Source organism: Saimiri boliviensis, chromosome 8 (assembly GCF_048565385.1).
Source record: "Saimiri boliviensis isolate mSaiBol1 chromosome 8, mSaiBol1.pri, whole genome shotgun sequence".
Lineage (NCBI taxonomy): Eukaryota > Metazoa > Chordata > Mammalia > Primates > Cebidae > Saimiri > Saimiri boliviensis.
In genome coordinates this window covers 113,331,811-113,359,517 of record NC_133456.1, presented here as the reverse complement: position 1 = coordinate 113,359,517, position 27,707 = coordinate 113,331,811, and the positions used below count along the sequence as shown (strand labels likewise).

At 40.3% G+C, this 27,707-nt stretch overlaps 2 protein-coding genes across 6 annotated transcripts in view; one reads left to right on the top strand and one right to left on the bottom strand.

Annotated features, from left to right (window-relative positions):
• Nucleotides 1-5,510, bottom strand: part of KIN (Kin17 DNA and RNA binding protein) — a 31,829-nt gene extending 26,319 nt beyond the window's left edge. For all 3 annotated transcript variants that reach the window (XM_010349685.3, XM_003939028.3, XM_039478599.2), the window contains exons 1-2: nucleotides 5,322-5,510; nucleotides 391-485 (exon numbers count right to left, since the gene is read on the bottom strand). In XM_010349685.3, the coding sequence (XP_010347987.1) occupies nucleotides 391-485; nucleotides 5,322-5,435 (209 nt within the window). In that variant the 5' untranslated portion in view covers nucleotides 5,436-5,510. The remainder of the gene's footprint in view (nucleotides 1-390; nucleotides 486-5,321) is intronic.
• A 142-nt stretch (nucleotides 5,511-5,652) lies between these two features.
• ATP5F1C (ATP synthase F1 subunit gamma) lies at nucleotides 5,653-24,562 on the top strand. 3 transcript variants are annotated; one of them, XM_003939029.4, is made up of 10 exons: nucleotides 5,653-5,764; nucleotides 13,835-13,869; nucleotides 14,449-14,580; nucleotides 16,427-16,631; nucleotides 17,196-17,339; nucleotides 17,449-17,513; nucleotides 19,402-19,557; nucleotides 19,891-19,987; nucleotides 23,732-23,768; nucleotides 24,417-24,562. In XM_003939029.4, the coding sequence occupies exons 1-9, from the start codon at nucleotides 5,709-5,711 to the stop codon at nucleotides 23,736-23,738; spliced, it is 897 nt and encodes a 298-aa protein (XP_003939078.1). In that variant the 5' UTR covers nucleotides 5,653-5,708; the 3' UTR covers nucleotides 23,739-23,768; nucleotides 24,417-24,562. The 3 variants fall into 3 exon arrangements, with proteins under 3 accessions (XP_003939078.1, XP_003939079.1, XP_074261170.1); XM_074405069.1 differs by lacking the exon at nucleotides 5,653-5,764 and adding an exon at nucleotides 5,800-5,823; XM_003939030.4 differs by lacking the exon at nucleotides 23,732-23,768.
• Nucleotides 24,563-27,707: the final 3,145 nt, after the last annotated feature.

Here is a 27,707-nt window from a genome sequence, read left to right as displayed (position 1 = left end):
TTTTTAGTGCCATTTTACAGATGAGGAAAATAAACCACAGAAAAACTTAAATAGGTCATCCAAAGGCATACAGTTTTTAAGTGGAGAAGGATTTGAGTTTGGGCAGTCTGAATGCAGAGCCTATGTTCTTTGTCACAATTGTGTTAGAATGAAAGACAGTTTCCCATATTTGAAGTGGAAGAAAGGAAAAACTAAGTTGTGAGAAATAATTTTGTAAGAGTTTTATACTATGAATAACTTTCAAAAGAAGATAAAAATTGAGCAAAGAGAGAATACACTTCTGTTAACATATAAGAAATAATAGAATCTCCAATATTTGAAATATTAGCCATCTATTAAATATTCAACTGAATAAAGCTTATAAGATAAAGAGTTCTTTGAGTTACTTACTCTGAAAAATAATCCATGAACTGCTGAGGATTTTCTGAAGCCAGCAATAGTTGTCTCTGATGAGATTCGGACATACAATGACACTTAAAGCCATTCTACAAAAAATGTAAAAGTAATAAATTCTGATTTAGATCATCAAAATGGGCTCTAAATAGAAGTATTTAGTTAAAACCCCAATACATCTGCTCTTTGATGATAAATTAAAAAATAATCAAATCACTAGCTGTAACTACCCCATCAGCTTTTTCAAAAAATTTTTTATGGAGTTGAGCTTTGCAACTCTGCTAATCAAAGAATAATCCTTGAGATCAAAGAGACAGCAGAGGAGCGCTGTAGGAAACAGACATGAATAAGAAACACAACAGGCACAGAAACAGAAACAGAAGAAAAGTTCCATTTTTTAGACTCAAGTTAACCAACTCTTATTGAGCACTACTTTATACAAAGTGTCAGACAAGTGTTTAAAGCAGTGAAATGGGTCATTAGTGAATTTCCCTCACAGAAACTACTTTCACTCACTTTCCTCTACTTCAGCTCACTATCTAAGATACATTGCTGCATATTCTGTTAGCCTTGTTAAACATATTAAATCTGTACCTTCTTAAAATGACTGGAAAAAAAATACAAGTTTTAATTTAGTATCTACCTCTCCTTAATATTGGAACCTCATTCTTCACTAGTAATAGAAACAAAAGATGTGCCTTTCTGGTACTCCCTATCTCTATCTTAAGCACACTCACTCAGGCCAGGAAACCAGAAAACATCCTAGATTCCTTCTTCTCCTTCTACCTTCAATTGAATAGGAAGTCTGTTTGGCCTCTTAGCAACCCATATCCAGTCCCTCTGTTCAATCTCACTGACACTGTCCAGATTTCCACATTCGAACTTGCTCAAGCAGTTTCCTAATCTTTGGATCATGGACCTCTTACATAATTTTTGTCTCTTGTGTATATTACCTATAAGAATCACAGTTATTATTTAAATTTATTTTAAAAGAAAACTTGGTATCAGCCTCTTAATTTAAAAAAAAAATGTTTTGCTTTCCATAAATTAAAAAATAATAATTATATAATGAACAAACAATAAAGTTACTAAATCCTAGAAACCTAAGAGTCAATTGGGGGGATACCATGGCTATGTCCTTCATTCTCTTCAATCTTCCACTATCAGGAGACAGAAGACAGGGAAGGGAAACTGTAGGGGTCACTTTCTCCCTCTCCCAGCCCACCTTCTAGGCAGGGAAGGGCAATGAATAGATCTGAGGGCAAACAGGCATGGAACCACCACAGAGGCCTCACTCTGAAAATTGGTAATTACAGAAAAGAATTCATCCTCTACTCCTTTCCCATAAAAATTGCATCTCAGTGTAACATTTAAGGATGGACAGACACAGTGGCTCATGCCCGTAATCCCAGCACTTTGGGAGGCCAAGGTGGGAGGATTGTGTGAGTCTCCGAGTTCAAGACCAGACTGAGCAACACAGTGAGACCTCCATCTTTACAAAATATTTTTTTTTAATTAGCCAGGCAAGGGTAGTGTGGTGTGCTTATGGTCCCAGCTGCTTGAGAGGCTGAGGCAGGAGGTTTGCTTAAGCCCAGGAATTGGAGGATGCCGTGAGCTATGATTGAGTCACTGTACTCCAGTCTCAGCAAGAGTAAGACTCTGTCTCAAAAAGAAAAAAATAAGTTTAAGGATAACCAAATAGCCCTAACTGATGAGCAAATGCTCATTTGTACAAAAGCATGGCAGCCAATAGTAAATGTCAAAAAAAATTAGAAAAAGAACCTCTTAGCAACTCCTAGTTAAACAACTGACTCAGGCAAGGAAACTAAAACACACAGGTAAAACATTAATGGGAGACTACATATACAGGCATGATTTCTAAATATTACTCCATTAGTCACTTGCTCTTACAAAGGGGAAAATATTACTTTCTAATACTATTTACAAGCTGTAACCTTTACTCAATTTAAGTATTACCAAACAATATTGCCTTCCTTATGTGATGCTGTATGAAATATATAAGATCACCTATAAAGAATCTATATGCTGGGCATGGAGGCTTGCGCCTGTAATCCTGGTACTTTGGGAGGCCAAGGCAGGAGAATTGCTTGAGTCCAGGAGTTTGAGAGCAGCCTGTAACATGACTCTATCTCTATAAAAATAAAAAAGCTAATTAGGCATGGTGGCATGCACCTGTGGTCCCAGCTACTTGGGAGGCTGAGGCAGGAGGAGGATTGCTTGAGTTGGGGAAGTCAGGGTTGCAGTGAGCCAGTATCACACCACTGTTCTCCAGCCTGGGCTACCGAGCAAGACCTTGTCTCAAAAAAAAAAAAAAAAACCAACAATATTCCTCCCCGCAAGTGTTTAACCTGAACCTAATCCATATCACTTACAAAGTATTCTTTCTCCCCAAAATGTCTAACCTAACCCAATCAAAGGCTTTAGATATAATTTCCAGTTGACAGAAACCACGAGTTAGAAGGCAAAAGACGGCTGGGCACAGTGGTTCACACCTGTAATCCCAGCACTTTGAGGGGCTGAGGAGGGTGGATCACAAGGTCAAAAGATCGAGACCATCCTGGCCAACACAGTGAAACACTGTCTCTACTAAAAATACAAAAATTAGCTGGGCATGGCGGTACATACCTGTAGTCCCAGCTACTTGGGAGGCTAAGGCAGGAGAACTGCTTGAACCCAGATGGCAGAGGTTGCAGTGAGCCGAGATAGCACCACTGCACTCTATCCAGCCTGCCGACAGACTGAGACTGTCTCAAAAAAAAAAAAAAAAAAAAAAAGGCAAAAGGCAAGGAGAGGAAACAAGTCCATATACATGGGATGCTACAGGGCAACGGCCCAGCCTCCTCTCTTCAACAAGTCAATGTGAAGAAAAAGAAGGCTGGGGGTGGTGGTGCACACCTGTAATCCCAACACTTTGAGAGGCTGAGGCAGGTGAATCACCTGAAGTCAGGAGTTTGAGACCAGTCTGGCCAACGTGGCAAAACCTTGCCTCTACCAAAAATACAAAAATTAGTCTGGCATGGTGGTAGGCATCTGTAATCCCAGCTACTTGGGAGGCTGAAGCATGAGAATCACTTGATCCTGGGAGGCAGAGGTTACAGCGAGCTGAGATCACGCCACTGCACTCCAGGCTGACAGAGCAAGACTCTGTCTCAAAAAAGCAAGAAAAAGGGGTGGAGGAAAAATGGGTTCTATTCTAAATTTAGAATATAGAGAGAATTAAATTTAGAGAAAACTAAAAGTCCTAATAACCCAGAGCACAGAGGACTTTTGGGGCAGTGAAACTATTTTGGGAGATTTTATAATGGTGAATATATGTTACACATTTGTCAAAACCCATAGGATGTACAACAAGAGTGAACTCTAATGTGATATGGATTCTGGATGACACTGATGTGTCAGTGTAGTTTCATCCATGGTCACAAATATCACACCTTGTTATAGGATGTTGATGATGAGGGAGACTGCAGGGGGGCAGGGGTCCTAATAACCAAATCTATAACAGTTCATGGCTTTTTATTGAATCTTAATTTAAAGAAACAGTTGGAGGACAACTGAGAAAGTGTGAATGTGTATTAGATGACAAAGAGGAACTTCTATTAATTTTGTGTGTTGGTGAGATATATTGTGGTTATACAGAAAAATATTCTGAAATTTTAGAGATGCCTATTTAAGTATTTCAAAGGGAAATATCCTGATATTTGTAATTTACTTTAAAATATTTTTTAAAAAGTAAATATGGCAAAATTACTTAAAGTGTTAACTCTGAGGTTATGGACTGCATGCTTGTGTCTCCCCAAAGGTCCTATGTTGAACCCTAACCCCCAAGGGGATGGTATTATGAGGTGGGCCTTTGGAGGTGACTGGGTTTAGATGAGGTCATGAGGGTACAGCCTGTATGATGGACATGGTGGGACCCTGTCTCAAAAAAAAAAAAAAAAAAAAAAAGAGGAAGAGAAGTCTCTACTAGAGCTTGCTCTATTTGCTTTGTGAGGATAGAGAGGCAGCTTTCTGCAAACCAAGAAGACCCTCAGTAGAATCTGACCATACTAGCACCTTGATCTTGAACTTCCCAACATCCAGAACTGTGAGAAATAAATTTCTGTCATTTAAACCACCCAGTCTACTGCACTTTATATGGCAGTCCAAGCAGTCTAAGACAGTAGGTAATGGACATATAGACATGCATTAACAGAGAGAACTAAAGAGAATAACTGTATCAATGTTAGTCAGTGTGAGTCCCACCTAAAATATCTCTTCCTTCACTTGTAGAAACACTAGATTAGATTATTCCAATTGCCTCAGTGTTCTTCCACCCTTACCCAATCCAGTCCAATCTCCGGGGGAAAATATGATCACATCGCTAGGACGCACAGCATTCCATCAATCACCTCTGTCATGGGGAAAAGTGTACATTCCATAGTGCAGCAAACAAGGCTTTTCAAGATCTGCTCAGACTCCTTGAGCCACTCTTCATACACTTCACTCATTTAAAACTCAACGACAAGCCTACAAGTAGGTGGAATTATTATTCCCTCTTTACAGATAAGTAAAGGAGAATAAGTAAATAACTTGCCCAAGCCCACACACGGCTGACAAGTGGCCCAGCTTAACTTTAAATTTTGACAGTCTGATGTATCTATAAACCAGGTAAATCCATCATCTTAACCACAATATTATTCTGTGCCGGGTACAGTGTAGGTCTAAATAAATGCTTGCTAAAGAGCTTAGCTCTCCTTTTTCACCTGACCCCAAAAGAGGTGTGAATCCTAACCACCCTGCTTCTCTTAAGAGCCAAGCCAAGTCAGAGCTGATGACTGTTCCCGGCCGCCCTCGGCCTCGCATCCAGGACCTGATCCTGGACTCCCAGGGGCGCTCCTGGGAAGACGGGCCACCGCGGGCCCACTCACCTCGTCCCGGCACTGCTTCTGGCACATCTGGCAATACCAGCGCAGCTTCTGCAGCCCCTTGGACTTGATCCTGTTGGCGATCGCCTTGGGAGTAAGAAAATCCGACTTCCCCATGGCGACCACAGCAGCGACCACTTTCCGGACCCCAGTGCCCAGCCAGCCGGAAATAGAACCAAGCCGGCGGCGGTGGGCGGGACAAATCCCTGCGGAGAGGCGGAAGGAGGTGGGGCCTGGGAAGACTGGCTTGCAACGCTCGCGAGACTCTCTTCGCCGTAGCGCGAGGAAATGAGACTGGAGAAGAGAGCGAGGTGGGAGGGGCGTGCTGGGGGCTTCTGCGCAGGCGCGGTGAGGCCTGAGTGACCGACCTTCAGCCGAGCTGCGGCTGCCATGTTCTCTCGCGCGGGCGTCTCTGGGCTGTCGGCCTGGACCTTGCAGCCGCAATGGTATGAGAGCTTGCGGGAAGATCGCCAGGACTGCAAGGGATGGAAGATCTCGGGCACGGGTCAGGGAAGGGGGGATGGGCGCGGGGGCCGATCTGGGGTCGTGGGGCCTAGCTGGACCCCCGGCCCCTCGGAGGCGCGGGGTAGCGGGGGCTGCAGGATGCGGCTTTGAAGTCGGCAAGGCGTGCTCAGGGCCGGGCTCCGGCCGAGCCAGGTCCCGCCCCGTCCCCTGAGGCCGGAGGGCCGCCTGGGACCTCCGGACTGCGGCCTGAGTCCAAACTGACGTCTGGACGGCCTCGAGATCCCTCGGCTAATCAGTACTTCCTGAGCTTCCACTACGAGCCGGGCCCCCAGTCTCCGGGCCTGCAGGGTAACGGGGGCCTGAGAGGCAACCCCGGGGAAGGTTAAGTCGTGCTGTCTGCCCTTGACGCCCCATGAAACCCTCCAGCGCTGGGCAGACTGACCCTTTCAGATCCGAGCGAGTCACAGAGCGTGGCGGTCGAGCACCTCCCGTGTCGCAGGCGCTTTGCTGGGTGCTAGAACAGCGAAGGCGAGCATCCTCGGTGCCCCCGAGGGTGGTCTTGGTGCAGAAGGGACCCTACAGATCTGTCTGATGGCGGGGAAGGGAAGGACACCTAGCACTACCTTGAAACCACTTGCTGAAACCGTAACCCTGCAAGGTCATGAAATTGCCCCGAGGTTTTAGGCGAAGGAGTTCGGTGGGCTTTAAGTGGCATTGCTTAACTGCCATGCAGCCACAGGGTGCCACGCGTCTCGAGAATTTTAAACTTTAGTTCCGGGTGGGGGGACTGTGTTGGGGGGAAATGCATGTTAGAAAGCCTGGAAGCCGGCAGGTAAAAGTTGGTTTGTGTTTGGTGCTGTTCAGTTTTGAAGCTTGACAGAATCTGGAAGAATTTCAGACACACTGCCAAGAGGATTATGGGCTGCATCGTAGCAATTCCCTGCTGTTAACAGTATGGAGGATTTCTAAGGCACTACAGTGCTAAACTAGATTCTTGTATCTTAATTTATGTGAAGGGACCATAAAGCATTAGTTGAAATAAATACATTTTTCATTAGGCAGATAACTGATAGTAATATAGGAGATTTTCAGAATGAAATCTGATGTGAATAAGCCACATAAAAATTTTGGCGGCTTGGCCTTGGAAGTCAGATCTTTTTTTTCCTCTCTAATATGGAAAAAGAGCATTCATGGGAATTAAAAGGTCACTGTAGTTGAATTATCAGTTATATAGACGGTCCCACTTGTTAACTGACCACTCAGCAGCCATTAGCTGAGTGCCTGCACTGTGCCCGGTGGTGCTGTGGAAAGTGCCAAAATGTGACGGTGAACAAATAGATGAGGTCTCCGTGAGCTTCCTGGGACAGCGCTGGCCGTGCAGTAGAGCTCCGTGAACATCAGCCCTCCTGTCCTTACCCTCTTGCCACGCATTCATGTTATCTGTCAGTATTTTTAGAACCTTGGTTTCTAAGTTGATCTTTAAAAAAATGGAAAGAGTTTCTGAAACTAAGACAGAATGTTTTACAAAAAATTTTAGAAATACCTTTTTTAAAAACATCTGTAAGATCATTTGAAGCTCTTTTAGTAAAGGATCATTTTAAATAAGAGGTCTTTGTTGGAGACAATTACTGTTTGGAGCTTAAATCAGAACCTCAATCAGCATATACAGGTCCTAGTCCTGGCCTTAATCCCGTTGGAATATTGCTTTTAAATCATCAGTCGACAGTGTTCCACTGCAAAAGCACAGTCTGTCCTCTTCCTTTTCACGCATTCCGTCACTCTTGGTGCTTAATGTCTCTCCTGCCTCTTCTGCCATTTCTCTTCCCATTAATTTAATTACCTTTCTAATTCAAAAATTAAAACCACTTCACAGAATTAATTTGGAAGGGGGAAAAATACCTTTGCCTTAACCGAGCCATGCAGAGGCATATTTCCACGGTTCTGTTTTGATTATTGGAAGTTTTTAAAAGTACAATTTGTTATTGTTTTAGTTTTTGTTTTCAGAGAGGTTATCATACTAATGTAAACTAATAATTAGGCTTACTTAATTTCACAGTGGTTATTTTAATAGCTGTTAGGGTATCGCCAAAATACCCTACCTTTTTGAAAATTAAACTTTTTCATAAAGTAGCATTTAAGAAAATGGAAATAAAAAATTCAAGAGAAAGAGTCCCAGATTTTACTGTCTTCAAATCTGGGAAAAACACATTTCTATTTCGTAGTGTTGAGAAGTCTCTAAAATGGAACTGTTTTATAATAATGTGTCAGTAGTCATAAACTATATACACTGAAAAGGAGATGGCATTTCAGGAGAGAAAACACAGGTTGTCATCTGAGAGCATGAGGGCAGATATTTACTAGTAAATGTAAAAAATGTGAGGCAGCAGAGTGTAGTACTGTATAAAGACAGAGACTCTGTAGCCAGCCCTGAAGGGCTCCATTCAGACAGCAGGGATTGAATTCTGATTGCCACTTAGCAGCTCTGTGACCTTGGGTGGGTTACTTAGTGCCTGTCCCGCCAGTTCCTCATCTATCAAATATATGCAATAAAAGTCCACAATTCAGTGGGTTAGTGTGAGGATTAGAGTATTTGCAAAGCATGTAGGACTCCGGGAAAACCAAACGCTGTATATCAGTAGAAAAATGAACTGTTTTAAAGTACAGTTTCTACATCAAATATAATGTCAGAAGATTGCTTGGACTTGCCAAAAGAGCAAAAGAGGAGGCAGTCATGGGTGTGGGTTGGAGAAGTGTGATGGAGTCAGTTTTTGCTGGTGACAGTGATGGGCTTTTACACATTTACTGTCAAGAGTTAGAGGTACTTCATAATTTTCTTCTCCTTGAGATTTAGCCAATGTTGGCTTCCTTTGTTTGTTTGTTTGTTGAAGACAGAGTCTCTCTCTGCTGCCCAGGCCAGAGTGCAGTGGCATGATCTCAGCTCACTGCAATCTCCACCTCCTGGGTTCAAGCAATTTTCCTGCCTCAGCCTCTTGAGTAGCTGGGATTATAGGTGACTATCACCACACGCAGCTAAATTTTTGTAGTTTTTATTAGAGACAGGGTTTCAGCATGTTGGCCAGGCCGATCCTGAGCTCTTAACCTCGTGATCCACCTGCCTCGGCCTCCCAAAGTGCTGGGATTACAGGTGTGAGCCACCACGCCCAGCCAATGTTGCTTCCTTTTTAAGTTTTTATATATTTTATTATACTTCTTAAAAATCTTCAAAGAAATCTTCAGAGTTTCTCTGAAGGGTGTCATTCCTGACTCCCTCCTCTACTGCCTTCGTCAGCTATTCTAACAGTGCTGTGTGGTCATGGTTAGATAGTGAGAATCCGTAGTCCATTTGATTCTCTCTCCACTGCGTTTCTTAGTCTCCTGAGGATTTCTCAGGACATGTGTAATGATTCAGAGCTTTTATCACCTCATTTGCAAAAAAAAAAAAAAAAAAACCTTTTTTTTTTTTTTTTTGAAACGGAGTTTCACTCTTGTTGCCCAGGCTGGAGTGCAATGGTGCAGTCTCGGCTCACTGCAACCTCTGCCTCCCAGGTTCAAGCGATTTTCCTGCCTCGGCCTCCTGAGTAGCTGGGATTACAGGCATGTGCCACCTTGCCTGGCTAATTTTTTGTATTTTTAGTAGAGATGGGGTTTCACCGTGTTAGCCAGGATGGTCTTGATCTCCTGACCTCAGGTGGTCCGCTCACCTCTGCCTCCCAAAGTGCTGGGACTACAGTGGTGAGTCACCGTGCCTGGCCACAAAAATGTTATATTTAATAAAGGAAGCTATATTTAAAAGAGTTCAATTAACTTATCACCGTTCTTACTCAAATTATACCTAAAAATTAAAGTAGTAACATAGACAACTTCAGAATTAAATGAAAGTTTTAAAACACACGAAATTAGGGCAGGTGCATAGCGTGATCACAAAAGATGCTACCTCTTCGTACCTCTGACTTGGAGGACTTAAGGAAAACAAAACCTTCTGTGTTTGTCCAAATATGGTATGCAATTCAGATTTGTTCCATATGGTATTCTCTGACTAGAAACTTACGTCAGTTAAATTGAAGTGTTTGTTAAAACCGTAATATCCAAGTGTGGCTTGTTATAGCCAATAAATTTTGTCTTTAGGGGGAAAAGTCATTACTACACCAAAAAAGGAAGGTTGGCCAAAAAATGGCGTTACTTTTCAAGTACGATTATGAAAAGCTGTTGCTAGCAGAATAGTCATGGCAGGTAGTTTGTGCTCTGAAATAACAGAGCTTGTCAGTATTTGCCAGCTTTTATCTTTTCCTTTAGTAGATCCATTCTTAAAACCAAACCTAATATTTTTTGTGCTGAGATGGAAGAATCACCTGAGCCCAGGAAGTGGAAACTGCAGGGGTCCCCGATCACGCCGCTGCACTCTAGCCTGGGTGATGGGAGTGCGACCCTGTCTCAAACCCCAAAACACAATGGTCCACTCTTTCTGTTATACATACAGTTCTATGGATTTTAACAAATACGTAATGACATGTATCCACCATTACAATATCATACCAAAGAGCTTCACCGCCCTAAAAATCTCCTCTACTGTACTCTCCCCAAAACCCTGACCACCACTTCTCAGCTATTGCTATGTCCTCGGCTTTTTTGGCATGTCATATATGCAGAATCATATAGTATTCAGTCTTTTTTCAGACTGCCTTCTCTCTCTTAGCAGTATGCACTTAAGTTTTCTCCATGCCTTTTTATGACTTAATAGCTCCTTTGTCGTTTTGGGGAATAATAGTCCATTGTATGGATGTATCAGAGTTAGGTTATCCATTCATTCATGTATTGAAGGATGTCTGGGTTGCTTCCAACTTTTGGCATCATGAATGAAGCTGCTTTACATGCCTGTGTGTAGGTTTTATGTGGACATAAGTTTTCACCTCAGTTAGATAAATACTGATTGCTGGATCATAAATCAAGACTATGTTTAGCTTTATAAAAAAACCTGCCAAAACATCTTCCTAAATGTCTGTGTACCATTTTACATTCTTGCCAGCAATCAATGGGACTTCCTTTCGCTCTGCATCCTTATCATTTGGCGGTGAGTTTTTCAGGTTTTATCCATTCTTGCAGGTGTGTTGTGGTAGCTTAATGTTTTAACTTGCAGTTCTCTACTGACGTAATACTGAACATCATCTTATGTGCTTTTTGCCATCTTTTTTTGTTTGTTTGTTTTTGTTTTGTTTTGTTTTTTGAGATAGAGTCTTGCTCTGTTGCTCAGCCTGGAATGCAGTGGCGCGGTCTCTGCTCACTGCAACCTCTGCCTCTTGGGTTCAAGCAATTCTCCTGCCTCAGCCTCCCCAGTAGCTGGAATTACAGGCATGCACTACCATGCCCGGCTAAATTTTTCTGCTTAGTGAAGATGGCATTTCACCATGTTGGCCAGGCTTTTCTCAAACTCCTGACCTTGTGATCTGCCCATCTCAGCCTCCCAAAGTCTTAGGATTACAGGCGTGAGCCACTGCACCCAGCCCTGCCATCAATTTATCTTCTTTGGTGAAGTCTCCAGATCTTTTGCCCATTTTTTAATGTGGGTTGTTTGTTCTCTTATTGCATTTTAAGAGTTGTTTGTCCCAACTTAATTTTTTCTGTCGTGGATCATGCTTTTGGTGTTGTATCTGATAACTCATTGCCGAGCCCAAGGCAACTGGGTTTTCTCCTGTGGTATCTTCTAGAAGTTTTACAGGTTTGCATTTTATATTTAGGACTGTGATTCATTTTAGCTTAAGTTTTTATGAAATTTGTAGTCATTGTACAGATGAATATTTTTGCATATGGGTGTCCAGTTGTTCCAGTACCATTCATTTGTTGGGAAGAATATCCTTTCTTCCTTGAGTTGTTCTTGCTTCTTTGTCACAAATCAACTATTTGTGTGGATCTGTTTATGGGCGATTACAGTAACTTGAGAGGAAGTCTTGAAGTCAGGTAGTGTCAGTCCTGACAATATTGTTTGGCTTTTCTAGGTCTTTGGCCTTCCCATATAACCATGAAAATCAGTTTATTGATATCCACAAAGTAAATTGCTGAGATTTTAGTGCATTTTTTAAAAAAATTGTAAAACACTATAACATGAAGTTTATCATTTTAACATGTAACTGTGTGTGGGCATTTTTAACTTCATACTCCAGTAGTTCAGGGTTGGTGTAGAGAAATGCAACTAGCTTTTCATATACACTAACCTTATATCCTACAACCGTGTTATAAATGCTTATTGGTTCTAGGAAGGGTTATATTCTTTGGGATTTTCTACATAGAAAATCGTATCATCTATGAACAAAAACAGTTTTATTCTTTCCCTTCCAGTCTCTATGCCTCTTATTTTCTTGTCTTACTGCATTAGCTAAGACTTCCAGTATGATACCAAAGAAGCGTGATGAATGGGGACATCCTTGTCTTGTTCCTAGTCTTATGGGGAAAACGCCTAGCCTCTCCCATTAAATCAGGGTTTGTTTTTGTTTTGTTTGTTTTAAGCAGCTGAGGAAGTTCTCTGTTGCTAGTTTGCTGAGAGACTATCATGAGCACGTGTTAAATTTTGTTGAATGCTTTTTCTGCACCTGTTGATTGTATGATTTTTCTTCTCAACCTGTTGACGTAATAGATTATATTGATTTTTTAATACTGAACCAGTTTTGCATACCTGGAGTAAATCCCATTTAGTGATGGTGTATAATTCTTTTTAATACATTGTTGGATTCGATTTGCTAATACACCGTTGAGTATTTTTGCATCTAATCTGTGCTCAGGAGAGATATTAGTCACTGTCCACCGAGGTCATTAAATTAGAGAGACCTTAGATCATTCTTACTGCTTTCCTTTCTACTAAGAATGTATATGTGAAGAAGTTATATGCTCACAAATCTAGTCTCCTGTTGCTTTGCCAGCATCTTCATCCAGGTTTTTGATGTTTCTTGTGAGGCTGCGGCAGCCATGTTTTCAACGTTCATCAAAACTCCAACCTCATTTTATGCTTGTCACTGCCATCTGAGATACTTTGCAGAAATACTAAACTGATTTGTAGGCTTATAAACATTCGTTTCTCTGCGAACCTACAAATAAGATTTTAACTGATTTCCTTTTTAAAATATTTCAAAATGTTAAATATTTAAAGTAACAAACCCAACTCATGTCTCCAGCTTCCCCGTCTGCCATTTCTCATTCTTTCCTGAACATGAATCCTCTTAACACGACATCTTGTTCCTGAGAATCCCTCCTTTGTGCACGCATATACTCACTGCTCAGTTCTCCCACGTAGCTTTGCCCTCCAACACAGGCACTTTGTATGGATTCGAAGGCAGAAAGATAACCTAATATTTTTAACATGTCTTCCCCAATTAGGACAGGAATTCTCTCATATTCATCTTTCACCAATGTTTTACTTAAGTCTAATCATTTTCACTACTGCACATTAGCACTTCAGTTTTAAAGACTTGAAAAAAAATATAAAATTTTATATAAATGTAATTTTTCATAAATCTTGTTTATGAGGTAATAATACATCAGAGACCATGTGTTTACCAGTGCCTGGAATGTAGAGCAAATTGGCAAATTGAGTTCAGTTTATATAAAGTGTGCTTTACACGCGTGGTCATGTTCAACTGTATCATTGATTTTAAGCATTATTGGAAGAGGTTGCTGTGAACTAAGGAAGTTTTTAGAGTGGCTGGCCTTGATTTGAAGTATAGCTGGACAGCCAAACAAGGGGAGGGGCTTTTCTGTCATGGAAGCAAGATAAGCAAAGATATGGCGGTGGGAATAGAGCATGTGTGAGTCCATGGAGCTTGTTGACTTCAGGGAAGGTGGTGTTAGAGCCAGGCCAAATAAAAGGAGGCCTTCCATAAAGGGATTGGCTCTGCTACTAAGGAATTTAAATATATGTTTGTTCATATACATTCTGAGTCCTGTATTTGATAGATTGTGCTTTATGGGGTAGTCTTTAAATAAATATATTAACTCTGAAAGTTTTTCTTGTATAATGGAACTATTCTTCAAAAAAACTGAAACATTTTTAAAACTTTCATCCTCAGGATTCAAGCTCGAAATATGGCAACTTTGAAAGACAGTGAGTATGTTGTTTGTCTCAGTATGTGAATTAAGAAAAACTAAATTTTGACAAATACAAATAACTTTCAAAAATACACCGCTTTAGCCCATTGTCTATTTGGTCAAAACTGACCAAATGGATTTCCATTATGTGTCTGGGACATTAGACTTGTTCTGAAAAGACCAGTGAGAAAGGACACATGAGAAAGCCGTGTTCTGTTGTCTGAGGAACGATAGTGATAGAACTAGGAAAAAACTAGACCGTTGTAGGTGTGTGTTTTGGGGGGCATATGAATAATGTTACAGAATTATATGTAAAATAATGTTATGGAATATGTGGTTAAGGCAATTTTCAATACCATTTAAAGTTTTAAATGTATTTTATTGTCTGTGTTGCCGTTTAGCTTGTCCTATATAGTAGCTAGTCTTAGTCTTGCCTTTCATTAGTACTAGTTCTAATATTAAGACTGGTTTAGCATCATGCTGTTTATCTAAGTGCTCATTATTCTGCCTTGCACTTTAGAAAAATATTCCCATAAATTCACATTGAAGTTATACTGTAATTCCTTTGTCTTAACACAGCACTTCCATTTTTTAGTTACCAGACGACTGAAGTCCATCAAAAACATCCAGAAAATTACGAAGTCTATGAAAATGGTAGCAGCAGCAAAATACGCCCGAGCTGAGAGAGAGCTGAAACCAGCTCGAATATATGGATTGGGATCTTTGGGTAAGGGAATAGTGTAATTCACAAATTATGAAGAACTGTTTAACACAAGACTACTGATAACTTGCATTTAGAGCTTACAGTGATGTCAAGCCTGTCCCAGTAGTTGATGTGTACTTGTTTTTCATCCACATTCACTTGACACGCAACAATAACAACCCTGTGCAGGTAGGAACTGTTAGAATCTCTGCTTTGCGGTGAGAAAACCTGAAGCACACGGAAGTTACGTAACTTGCCTAAGATCACATATAAAAGGATGAAGAGCCTCTCTTTGGACATACGTGGTTTGGTGTCAAGGCCTGTGTATTTGTTTGCTTTGTGTTGTTCTTTGAGACAGAGTCTCGCTTTGTCGCCCAGGCTAGAGTGCAGTGGCGCAATCTCAGCTCACTGCAACCTCTGCCACCCAGGTTCAAGCAGTTTTCTGTCTCAGCCTCCTGAGTAGCTGGGATTGTCTGGGATTCCAGGCACCCACCACCACGTTAGTAGAGATGGGGTTTCACCATCTTGGCCAGGCTGGTCTTGAACTTCTGACCTCATGATCCACCCAGTTCAGCCTCCCAAAGTTCTGGGATTACAGGCATGAGCCACCGCACCTGGCTGAGCCTGTGTATTTGTTAACCATTATATATGACTATGTTAACTTTTAAAATATCCTGGAATTTTCCCGGTTATTAAGTATACCAGCTAAAGAACTTGGATCAGCGCATTAGATGCAAGGGCTTGATTTCATCCTATGACTTGCAGTGTCGCATTTTAGGACTGCAGCGGGGGCAAAGAGGGGGCAGTGCAGTGGAGCTGACTGAGTGGTCACGGATTTGACTCATGATGGGGTTTTGAGAATCTCAGTGATGTTGAAGGAGGAAAAGCAGCTGAGAACCTTCGTTTTCAATCACTCTTCTTATCTTTTCAAAAGCATGAAGACATTTTTCCTTCAGAAATGTATGTAATTCATCCTGAATTAGCCTTCTTAATGGAAAAGAGATGTGATATGGCAGTTTAAAAAGAATTTATATTCTGTTTTTAGATGCTTTTATACTTATTTGATTATGAATTTATCTTGGAAATAAAGTTGTAAAGACCTGGAAATGGGAAAGATGTTCCTATTTTAACTTGTAATTACATTCTTTCTCTTTTTTATGATCATGCTGTCTTGTTCTGAGTTGAGGCTAAAAGAATTTTTAACTTAAGGAAGATTTATGCAAATTTGATAGTAAAGAAAATCATGCAGTGAACCCCTATCTACCAAATCCTCAGTAATCTCAACTTACAGCTGTCCTCTGTGGGCTTTTGGGTTTTTTTGGTTTGGTTGGGGTTTTTTTTTTTTTTTTTTTTTTTTTTTTGTGTGTGTGTGTGTGTGTGTGTGTGTGTGTGTGTGTTGTTTTGTTGTTTGTTTTTTGTTTGTTTTTTTTGAGGTGGAGTCACACTCTGTTGCCTAGGCTAGAGTGCTGTGTTGCAATCCCTGCTCACTAAACCTCCACCTCCCAAGCTCAAGCAATTTTCTTGCCTCAGCCTCCCGAGTAGCTAAGATTACAGACTTCTGCCACCATACCTGGCTAATTTTTGTATTTTTAAAAGAGACAGGGTTTCACCATGTTGGCCAGACTGGTCTTAATCTCCTGACCTCAGGTAATCCACCTGTCTCGGCCTCTTAAAGTGCTGGGATTACAGGCGTGAGCCACTGTGCCTGACTCAGCTTACAGCTGTCCTAAGAATGCTTGCTTCCACTAGTCAATTGCCAGCTAAATTTAAATGCATATTTTGAAAATAGCCAACTGCTTTGTAAATTAGAGATTTACTGTATTTAGCGTAAGTTGCATATAAAAAATTACTGCTTTGGTTTGTTTTTAAGCTCTGTATGAGAAAGCTGATATCAAGGGGCCTGAAGACAAGAAGAAACACCTTCTTATTGGTGTGTCCTCAGATCGAGGACTGTGTGGTGCTATTCACTCCTCCATTGCTAAACAGATGAAAAGCGAGGTTGCTACACTAACAGCAGCTGGGAAAGAAGTTATGCTTGTTGGAATTGGTGACAAAATCAGAGGCATACTTTATAGGTAATTTAAGTATATATTGTTTATTTTCATAAAGGTGCAGCATGAATAAATCTCTCAGACGTTTTGACAAACTATCAAAACCTTCAAAAGTTTATTCAAACAAGGTATTCTTTGGGGGTGCCTTTTTTGGCATGCTTTCAGGGAGGTGTTTGCTCAGTTTTTCTTTTTCGAGGATATATTGGAACATACCTATTTTCTTTCCCCTATTTTTTGTCTTTGCTTCTTCATGCGGACCGTAAGTTGAATACCACGAGAATATCCAAAGCTGTTGGCATTAAGCCAAATGAGGCATCTGAGCAGCTGTTAGAGCCTGGAAATGTGAGCTCCTAACGTTCATTAGGGTTAGAAGGAGAGAAAAAAAGGCAAAAAGAATATAAAACAAGACAGACCGAATTTTTATTACTTCTTTGCAGGTGCTGAGGGAAAGGAATTATGATAGATAGTGTGTGGAACAACTTGAAGACCTGATCCGTGGTGATAATGTTTTCTCCTGCCCGTCCTCTATGCTCTGTCAACAGAAGTCTTGTGAAAACTAGTTTATGTGAGCTTTTGCTTTTCTTATAGGACTCATTCTGACCAGTTTCTAGCGGCATTCAAAGAAGTGGGAAGAAAGCCCCCTACTTTTGGAGATGCGTCGGTCATTGCCCTTGAATTACTCAATTCTGGATATGAATTTGATGAAGGCTCCATCATCTTTAATCGATTCAGGCAAGCAAGATTTAAAAATCAAAGCTTTTTTGTGTTCATGTTTTTGTTCATATTTTGAATTAACAGTTAAAATTATTTTTGAGATTTACATTTTTTTTGTCACCTCTAGGTCTGTCATCTCCTATAAGACAGAGGAAAAGCCCATCTTTTCCCTTAATACCATTGCAAGTGCTGGTAAGTAGTTTTTCTATGACACATATTTTTTTGCATGTAGAATGGAGAGATTTGTACACTAAGGCAGACAATGTCAGGTTGTCTGGTGGTAGCCGTAGCAAATGATTTGGGGCTGTTTCTTTTTTGGTTTTTGTTTTTGTTTTTGTTTTTTATACTGAGTCTCACTGTGTCACCCATGTTGCAGTGCAGTGGCATGATCTTGGCTCACTGCAACCTCTACCTCCCGGGTTCAAGGGATTCTCCTGCCTTAGCCTCCCAAGTAGCTGGAATTACAGGCACATGCCACCATGCCCAGCTAATTTTTGTAATTTTAGTAGAGACAGGGTTTGGCCAGGCTAATCTTGAACTCCTGACCTCAGGTGATCCACCCACCTTGGCTTCTAAAAGTGCTGGGATTACAGGTGTGAGCCACTGTGCCTGGCTGATTTGGGGCTGTTTCTGAGAAGTGCCATCTCTTGACTCCCGTGATACTTAACTCAGTCATTGTTCGATAACTCCTCCTCTATTCCGTGATTAATTGAACAAATCAGTGTCTATTGAGGTTCATCATTAGACTTTTTTTGTCCTCAAGGATTGAAGAGCGTAGCTGGAAATTGGCTTTGCAGTTTTCTTTTGGACCTCTAGCTACAATACAACAGAAGCTCTAGAATAGAGAGTTGAACAGTGTTCACAACTAATTTACATTGACCAACTCAATTCTCTTAGTTTACTGTTCGAATATAGTCATCATTGATCATTGAAGCCTCCTGGAATAATATTCTGGAACTGATCTTAGTTTTCTAAGTCTTTTTTCCCTTGTATATACCATCTATTTTCATCTGTTTTCTAAGACTTCATCTATTTTCAAGTATGTACTTTACATGTTAATGTTTCTGAAATTGAGATACCTCTATCAGCCAATGGAATATCATTTGTAATTGACTACATTGTTTTCTCTCCTAATGAGAAATAAAGTAGGTGTTACAACCAGCACCATTTTAAGTTTGATGAAATATAGTACTGTTTCACCACTTGACCCCAATGAATGAATTTTGAAATGTACTATTAAATTTCTACAACATTGAAACTACAATTCATATCAGTTTCTAGTTCTCCCACTCTTTCCTGTGCTTAGAAAGGTTTTCTGTCTCTCATTTTCCAGATTGATACATTCAGATTTCTTCACTAATCAAATGACTAAGTTGGAATTATTGCACAGGTTGAGTATCCCTTGTGTGAATGTTAAGACCAGAAATGCTTGAGATTTCAGAATATTTTCATATTTATAATGCAGTATCTTGGGGATGGGACCCAAGTCTATATACCTTATACACATAGCCTGAAGGCAATTTTATGCAGTATTTTAAATAATCTTGTGCCTGAAACAAAGTTTTGAATGGGACCCCCCACACAAGGACAGGTGGGGAATTTTCCACTTGTGGCATCATGTTAGTGCTCAAAATGTTTCAGATTTTGGAGCACTTCAGATTTTGGACTTTGGGATTAGGGATGCTCAACCTGTATTATACTATATTGATTTCAATTCATTAATTTTTTTTATTGGAAAAAGCACTGAGTGCTTGCTGGCTTTGTAACAGACACATGCTAATGCTGTCGAGCTGGCTTCATAACCACGAAATATGGTACAGTTATTTCAGATATTGACTTAATTTTTCTAATGTTATATATGTGAAATAGAATATTAAATGCTTTATTTATACATTATATTTTGCTAAAAATATGCTATCATCTACAGTGTGGAAATAGATGAAATTATTGGAACAGGTTCCTTTACCTTACATTAATTTCTGCTCTTTAATTATAAAGTATTTTATGCTGAAAAGCTGTTTTTGATGAATTAGTATTTGCTCTATATAACTTCAAAGGAACTCATCACTTGTTTTAACAGAGAGCATGAGTATCTACGATGATATTGATGCTGATGTGCTGCAAAATTACCAAGAATACAGTCTGGCCAACATCATCTACTATTCTCTGAAGGAGTCCACCACTAGTGAGCAGAGTGCCAGGATGACAGCCATGGACAATGCCAGCAAGAATGCTTGTAAGTACGCAACAGGGACGGTGCCAGCAGGGAAGCTTGTGAGCACACAGTGAACCTCAGCTGAGGGGAGTCTGTGGCCGAGAGTAGCTTCAACAACATTAACATAATATTCCTCTACCTGTAGGAAAGCATATCTTGACAGGTAGATGACTTCCAAGTACTGTGAAAAGTTACCCTATGGAAGATGTAAAAATATCTTCATAAAATTTTTTGAGAGACCAATTTTGGTGTCCAAAAATCTCTTATTTTTAAATTAAGCAACAGAAGTTAGTGAACAAGTTATTCTTTTCCAGTTTCAGATTGTATTGTGTAAACTTTTTGTTTTGTTTGTAGCTGAGATGATTGACAAATTGACATTGACATTCAACCGTACCCGCCAAGCTGTCATCACAAAGGAGTTGATTGAAATCATCTCTGGTGCTGCAGCTCTGTAAGTAATTCTAGGTTGTTGCCTTCAGAGAATTCCTTTTCCTCTTGCTGTGTCTGCTTGTTTGGATGCTTAAAAGTTTTTTGTTTTTGTCTTTTGAAGTTGAAATGACTCATTGCTGAATCTTGCATTCTAACTCTTAAGATATAAAGATTTGGTTAAAAATGGGATCTCTTTGGTTTGTTTTTATTGTTTCAGCTGGAAACACTCAGGTTTAGTTTTTACCTTTCTAAAGCATTGGGAATAAGGATGTGGGTAATTCAATACATTCATGAAATCTTTTTTTGGAATTTAAACAATTGTAAGCCAAGCTTTCTGAGTTACAGAGCTAGTTTCAGATTTGGTTTTACATAAATCTGTAAACTATTGCCATGTTGAGAATGTCCAGGAATTTTTTAACCATTAGGTTTTCTATATCAGTACCATACAGTAGTATAGCCATCCCTCAGTATCTGCAGCGGATTGGTTCCAGGACTCTCTCTTACCTCCCCCAGGATACCAACATCTGAGGATGCTCAAGTCCCTGATATCAAATAGCACAGTATTGCATATCATCAGTGCACAACCTCTCATATACTTTTAATTATCTCTAGTTATGCTTACCATGCTATGTAAATAGTTGTTGTATTGGTTTTTGTTTTTATTATTTGTTATTTTTTATCTTTTTTCCAAACATTTTACATCTGCTGTTGGTTGAATCCATGGATACTGACGGCCAACCATATACTGCTTTCCTCAGGAAGATTTCTTAGTTGTTGAGAAACTTGAATGTTTATGAAAAAAGGGTTAAGATAATGGGAATTTTATTCAAAAAGTTATTAAGTTGCATGCCCACTCTATGCTTAGTACAGTGCTAGACACAGTGTTCAGGAAGTGATTCTCTCTTTTAAGGCACTTATATTCTAATAGGTTAAGAAACATACAGGTAATTTTGATGAGATAAAATGTGTAGTAAGTTCTTTTTGACTCGTTCCCTCTTACACAATCAGTCACCATGTTCTTTAAGTTTTACCTTCTAAATATTTCTTGAATCTTCCCCCTTCTTTATGCCCACTTAATGCAGATCCTTGTCATTTCTCTCCTGAGTTAAAAAAGATAATTATGTGAGTGCCCCTTAAGTGCCAGGCCCTGTGCTAGACACTGAGGAAATAGTGGTAACAGTATTTGCCTTCAGAGAGCTCAGTCTTAACAGTAAAGGCAGACACTAAGTAAGAAACCATAGCAGAACAGAGGTTACTAAACTGTGGCTTGGAGCTAAGAATGGTTTCTATGTTTTTAAAGGATTATAAGAAAGAGAGTGATGGTGTGTGACCCACAGAGCCTAAAATACTATGTAGCCCTTTACTGAAAAAAAATTGCCCATTTTTGTGACAGGGTTATGAGGAAAATAACAGTCAATTCTCTATTATACAGTCATTCTGCAGAAACACTTGATGTATGTGATCCTGTTTTTTCTGGTCACCAGCACTCTTTCCAGTCCAGTCTCTTACCATTACCATTTCTCACTTCCTTGAACCTCAGCCACCTTTATCTGCTTTGGATCTACAGATTTGTCACGCTGTTTCTCGTGGCCAGGGAATGGCATGAGCTTCAGCCTGAAGATCCACTATTTCTTCCCTTGCTCCCTTGATTATTTATCTGACTGCCTCCTGTATATCCTTCCTTCCTTAAGGGGGAATTCTTTCTTCCAGAAAACACTCCTTCCTTCAGTCTGAGTGAGGTAGCCTTCTTTAGCATCTTGGCTTCTGTTTAGCTCAGCTCTTAATAGCCTTGTATCAGGAATTGGCTTTCTATTTGTCTTTGTGTTCCTTGAGGCTAGAATGGGACCATATCTTAATTCACTTTTGTGTCCCCATCGCCTGGTACATACCTCCTGTGAATGTTGAATGAATGAATGAAATCCCATGTGTATTAAGAACTGGAAGTTCAGAAGAAGGACATATACATTTTATTGGGTGTATGGAAATGTGGGGCCATGTTTAGGATTCAGGGGAAAGTTCACTATTTAAAGTGTTCCTTAAGTGTTATCTTTCAAGGGTAGAAACTGGGCAGAATGCCGGAGAGACACAGATAGAACTGACTGAGCCAACAGAGACTGTTGTGTAAGCTGGTAGTTAGATCCATCAGCCTTGCTATCCTAAGCATTCTTCTTCTCTTATTTTACTTTCTAAGCACGGCTTTGTTAGGACTAACCCATTCACAGCCTGGTCATCAGTGTTCTATTAGCATCACAGCAATACAGTCTCATGGTATCTAGCTTGATGAACTCGGTTAGGATACTCTCTCTGTTACTCAGCTTTGTCATCTGTAACATGGGGACTAATACAAGGACTAAAACCTTCTATTAGCCATTATCCTTCTTGCCATTTACCCCATGTTAAAGCCAGGCTGATTTCTTCTTGGATCTTAAGTGTGAGAAAGCCTGCGGGAAGGAACAACATTCTGAAGGTTCGTGAGCTGTGTGAGATCCAGAGAACCCCAAAAAAAGGAATGTTAGGTATAACCTGTGATGATACAACTTCTACAAAATTGAGGACCAGCCTATTTCTTCATTAGGAAAGTAGGAACTGACTTAAAAGTAGCAAAATCATCTGAGTGCAGTGGCTCACGATTGTAATCCTAGCATTTTGGGAGACCGAGGTGAGTGGATTGCTTGAGCCTAGGAGTTCAAGACAAGCCTGAGTGACACAGCAAGACCCTAATCTCTACAGAAATGAAAAAATTAGCCAGGGGTGGTGGCATGTGCCTATTGTCCTAGCTACTCAGGAAACTAAGGCAGGAGGGTTGCTTGAGCTGGGAGTTTGAGGCTGCAGTGAGCTATGATCATGCCACTGCACAAAACCAAGAATGGAGGAAAAGGAATCCATATAATTAGAAATTGAGAATTAAGTTTTTGCTTTCTAGGAAGGTAGTCTAAATCCTTATATGAAAGGTTAGCTATGCAATGCCAAGTTTGGATTGCTTGTGAATGGACTTCCATGCTCTGTAACCAATCAGTTCTTATGAATCAAGACTAATAATATTTAAACATATTTGGAAAAGAAACAGATCAAAAAACAAAAACATATCTGGCTATTTAGTAATAAAATTTAAGAGCATGAGTAAACCATAGTATTTGAGGTTCCAAGTATTAGTTGGCAGCCTAAAAACTCTAAATGTGGCCGGGCACAGTGGCTCACGCCTCCAAAGTAATTCCAGCACTTTGGAAGGCTGAGGCAGGCACATCACCTAAGGACAGGAGTTCAAGAACAGCCGGCCAATGGCGAAACTCTGTCTCTAAAATTAGCTGGCGTGGTGGCAGGCATCTGTAATCCCAGATACTCGGGAGGCTGAGGAAGGAGAATCACCTGAACCTGGTAGGAGGTTGCAGTGAGCCGAGATCATGTCACTGCACTCCAGCCTGGGCAAGAGGACGAGACTCCATCTCAAAAAAAAATAAAAAAATCCTCTAAATATATTGTGTTAATTTATAGAAAAACTGTCATTTAAATTATGTGTTCATAGTCTTGCCTACTTGCATGAACATGTTTTCATTGCTTCTAACCTGGAATGAAATCTATGTTGTGTAACAGTCATTGAGTCTGTTTTAAAGGAATCTTGTGGTAAGTATTTTTGCCTCATACACTCAAGGTATCAAGTTTAAAACTTGACTTACTTTTATTGGAAAGCATACGTGATTAACTAGCATGGATTGCTTCTTGACCTGCTTGTTTTGTGTTTGTCTTTTTCTTCTAATACAATAACCAGGGATTAATGAAAATCAAGTTCCATCCTCAGACAAGAGGTAAAGTTTACACTTTCTTCCCATATCTGTTCAGAAAAGAAACCTATTCAGATATAAGTGAAGCTAATTTAGTAATCCTAGAAGTGTCCTCTGAGAGGTTTAGATGGATGGGCCACTTTATAGTAGCAGCCAGCTCATGGGAGCACCTGGGCAATGCTGGTGGGCTTTTTTTGTAGTGAGCGTGGTGATCATCCAAAATGTGCATATGAGGAAATCAACTTTGAGGATAGACATTAACATTATTTTGAGATATTATATATAAGTTGGTGAAGAGTGGTGGTTCTCAAACTTTATGGTCTCAGGAACCCTTAATGCCTGATTGATTTAGCAGAAGCCAGCTAGATTTTCATCTGTCTACTCATTTTGTTGTGCTGTCTGGATCACATGGCCTCTGGAAAACTTGACTGTTTACTCGATAATGAGAATAAAACAGGCAAAGTAACATTATTATGAAAATAGTTTTGCCCTCAGGAACCCCAAGAAAGGTTCCTCAGGCCAAAATTTGAGAATCACTGGTATAGAGTTAACACTTTAGTGTAAATTCAGTTCTCTGTACTCCACTTAAGTATGTATTAATATTTCTCTTGACATTATTTTCCCAAAAAATACTGTTTGATTTTTTGATTTGTTCTGTACTTTGTTTTCCAGGTAAAGAAGGAAAATTCAGCCAGCTGATTTTGTTTTTAGCTTACTGCTGCTGTCTTTGTCAGAAAAAAACTGTTTCTCCATTGTTTGAATTACCGAAGACAAGATATTTGTAAATTATCTTACAATAAACAACTTAAATAAGAAAATCATTGTTTTTCTTATATAAGAACAATAGATACAGTTTTTGAAATGGGATAATACTAAAACATTTAAAAATATTAACATGCTACTATTAAAATTTTTTAGTAGAAGATAATTTAAGAGGCTCTTTTGATTTGATAGTGCTCCACTGACCTTTAAACGTCTAGCCTCTGTGGGGATAAGGTAGAGGGAAGGGGCTGCAGGCTACAACCTCAGCCCGGTTCTATGCCTTACTACAGCCTTAAAGAAAAGTCAACGAGGCTGGGCACGGAGGCTCATGCCCATAATCCCAGCACTTTGGGAGACAAAGGCAGATGGATCACTTGAAGTCAGGAATTTGAGGCCAACAAAAAAAAAAAACAAAAATTAGCAGGTCTGGTGACACACACCTGTCGTCCCAGCTACTCAGGAGGCTGAGGCAGAAGAATTACTTGAACCCGGCAGGTGGAGGTTGCAGTGAGCTGAGATTACACCACTGCACTCTAGCCTGGACGACTGAAGCAGACTAGCAGACTCCGTCTCAAAAAAAAAAAAAAAAAAACTACTGGAAGCATTTGCTTAGAATTCTGGATATAAAAATCTAAGCATATACTTACTCTAAATAAATCATTTAAAACATCTTTTTCAAACACAGAAAAATATGATACTCACATTTAAATAACAGTTAGGATTAGATGCCTGAGTTGATTCCACACTCCAAGTTGGCCATGCCAAAATATCAGACTTTTCCCTGTTTGTTTAAAATCAGGAACTTACGGTTTTCTTTAATTACAAAAGCAATATATAAATTCTAAAATATATAAAATTATAGACTATAAAACCCATTCTCAGCAAGTTTCTCTTGACTTTTCAAAACAGGTAAATGAATGCATGTATTTAGAATGAATTCTTTAAATATTTACAACTATATTCATAGCAATGAATAGAAAGGTGATTAATGAACTGAGCACAGCTTTGGGGTCATTTTCTAAATCCCCTGAAAGTTTTCAGGAGCCACTTCTGAAGGAAGGGGTTGGTGGCTGAAGCTATGAGAAAGAAATAGCTCACAACTGAGGAATCAGGTGGAGGCGTTGTGTGAACCGGTACTAGAAACCTTTTGGGAATGCTGGCAAGGAACCAATCCCCTGCTCTGAGGGCTTTTGTCTGGTGTGTGTGTGTGCACATAAATGCACGTACCACTGTACCTAGCCAATTTTTTTTTTTTAAGAGATGGAGTCTTGCTCTTTTGCCCAGGTTGGTCTTGAACTCCTGGGCTCAAGTGATCCTCCTTAGCCTCCCAAAGTGCTGGAATTGCAGGTGTGAGCCACCGTGCCCAGCCTGTTTTGAATTTTGCTTTTAAGCTTGGCTTGGCCCACTTCCAGTTTCCAGCACAGCAGAACACATCTGTGAGGGTGAATTGAGTGTCCTAGACACGGGAAGGAGGAAAAGCAGGAATCTGAAGTCAGTCAACATAAGAAAAAATCTGTGTCTGAACTAGAATACTAGCTCAGCCCTTACCAGCTGCGACCTTGTGCAAGTTACTTAATCTTTCAGTTTTATCATCTAGAAGATAGAGATTAAAAGGTCGTTAGGATTAAATGAGGTAATATTTAAAAATATTTAGAATCTGACTTGGAGTAAGTGCTATATTCTAATGTCTGCTCTATGTAAAAGTGGTCACCAGCTCAATATAGCATTTAATGATGCTCCTCTGTATACTGGCACTCTTACTCTCTGAAGATACAATGGTAACGAAACACTTCCTTGCAGAAGCTTACAGTCAAGGGAACACAAGCAAGTGACAGAATGTAGTTACAATTGGTGAGCCACAGGAGGGTCACTGACTCAATTTGGGAACAGAATAAGGGACTGAGAACACCGTCCAGCCTGGAGGAAGGGGGTCTAAACAGTCCTCAAGGACCAGTGATCAACAGTAGAGATTAAACTACTAGAGCTAACTGGTGGGGAGGAAGGCTTTCAGGCCAAGGAAGCAGAACAAGCAAAGTCCAAAATCTGTTCAAATGTGCATTCTGAGAACTGCTGATACAGAGAACGAGAAAGGGAAGATGAATCTGGAAAGGTGCATGTGCCATGCTGTGGTTCAGACATGTAGGAAGGAATCAAAGAGTAAGCTTGAAATTTTCGCCCAACTTCAGTCCTCTCCTTTTGCTAAGTGGCATAACACAGTGCAATTACAGTGAAAACTGTCTATGGGTAAGGTTTATTACATAGTTCAAACTGCTATCCTTTTAGTTACTGATTTATTTTGAGACAGAGTCTGGCCCTATCACCCGGCTTGCAGTGCAGTGGCAGGATCTTGGCTCACTGCGACCTCCCCCTCCTGGGCCATCCTCCCACCTCAGTCTCCCAAGTAAGTGGGACTACAGGTGTGCACCACTATACCTGGCTAATTTTTATATTTTTAGTAGAGACAGGGTTTCGCCATGTTGTCCAAGCTGATCTCGAACTCCTGGCTTCTGAGTCTGAGCTTTGATCCCAGGAAGACATTTCATTCTACAGATCGTGGTGTCCCGCTAAGCTGTGTGCGGACTCCGCTCATAAGGAAGCAACTGCTCTCCATTTCTGCCCCTGCTACTCTTGAACAAGTTCCTGACTCCTGGCCTCGACTGTTCACTTCTAATCACTCTCTTAAAACAGTAGCTTTATTGAGATGTCATCCACATGCCATGAAATCCACCCTTCTAAACTGCACCACTTGGTGGTTTTTCTTCCATTCACAGCGATGTGCTCTAATCCTCTCCATATATCATTGCAAGATGAATTGTTCTAAAGGCAGTATTGAAATCTGACTACCCGCCAGGTACTATGCTATATATTGGAGGTTTTAGTGAATGAGATGAACACAGAGCCAGCACCCACCTCCAAAGTATACAGCAAAGAATGGAATGATTTTTGTTGTGGGCATCGCTCAAACATTAATTACGTTTGAGTTATAATTGGACATCCAAGCAGACATTAGTCATTAGATGCAGTTAGCAACACTGGTATGGCACTCAGGAAAAATCTGAGATAAAGTGTTTTATTAAGGAGTCATCTTTACACAGCTAATGATGAAAACCACTGAGGTGAGTCCTATGAAAAGAACAAACTCTGTAAAAGCAGGCAAAGACTGCCAGGCATGGTGGCTCATCCCTGTAATCCCAGCACTTG

Excerpts from the sequence above, each read along its gene's own strand:
- ATP5F1C (XM_003939029.4), top strand. The coding sequence starts at position 5,709 with ATGTTCTCTCGCGCGGGCGTCTCTGGGCTGTCGGCCTGGACCTTGCAG. Across the intron at positions 5,765-13,834 it reads TGGACCTTGCAGCCGCAATG|GATTCAAGCTCGAAATATGG; the intron begins GTATGAGAGCTT and ends TTTCATCCTCAG. Across the intron at positions 19,558-19,890 it reads CAATGCCAGCAAGAATGCTT|CTGAGATGATTGACAAATTG; the intron begins GTAAGTACGCAA and ends TTTTGTTTGTAG.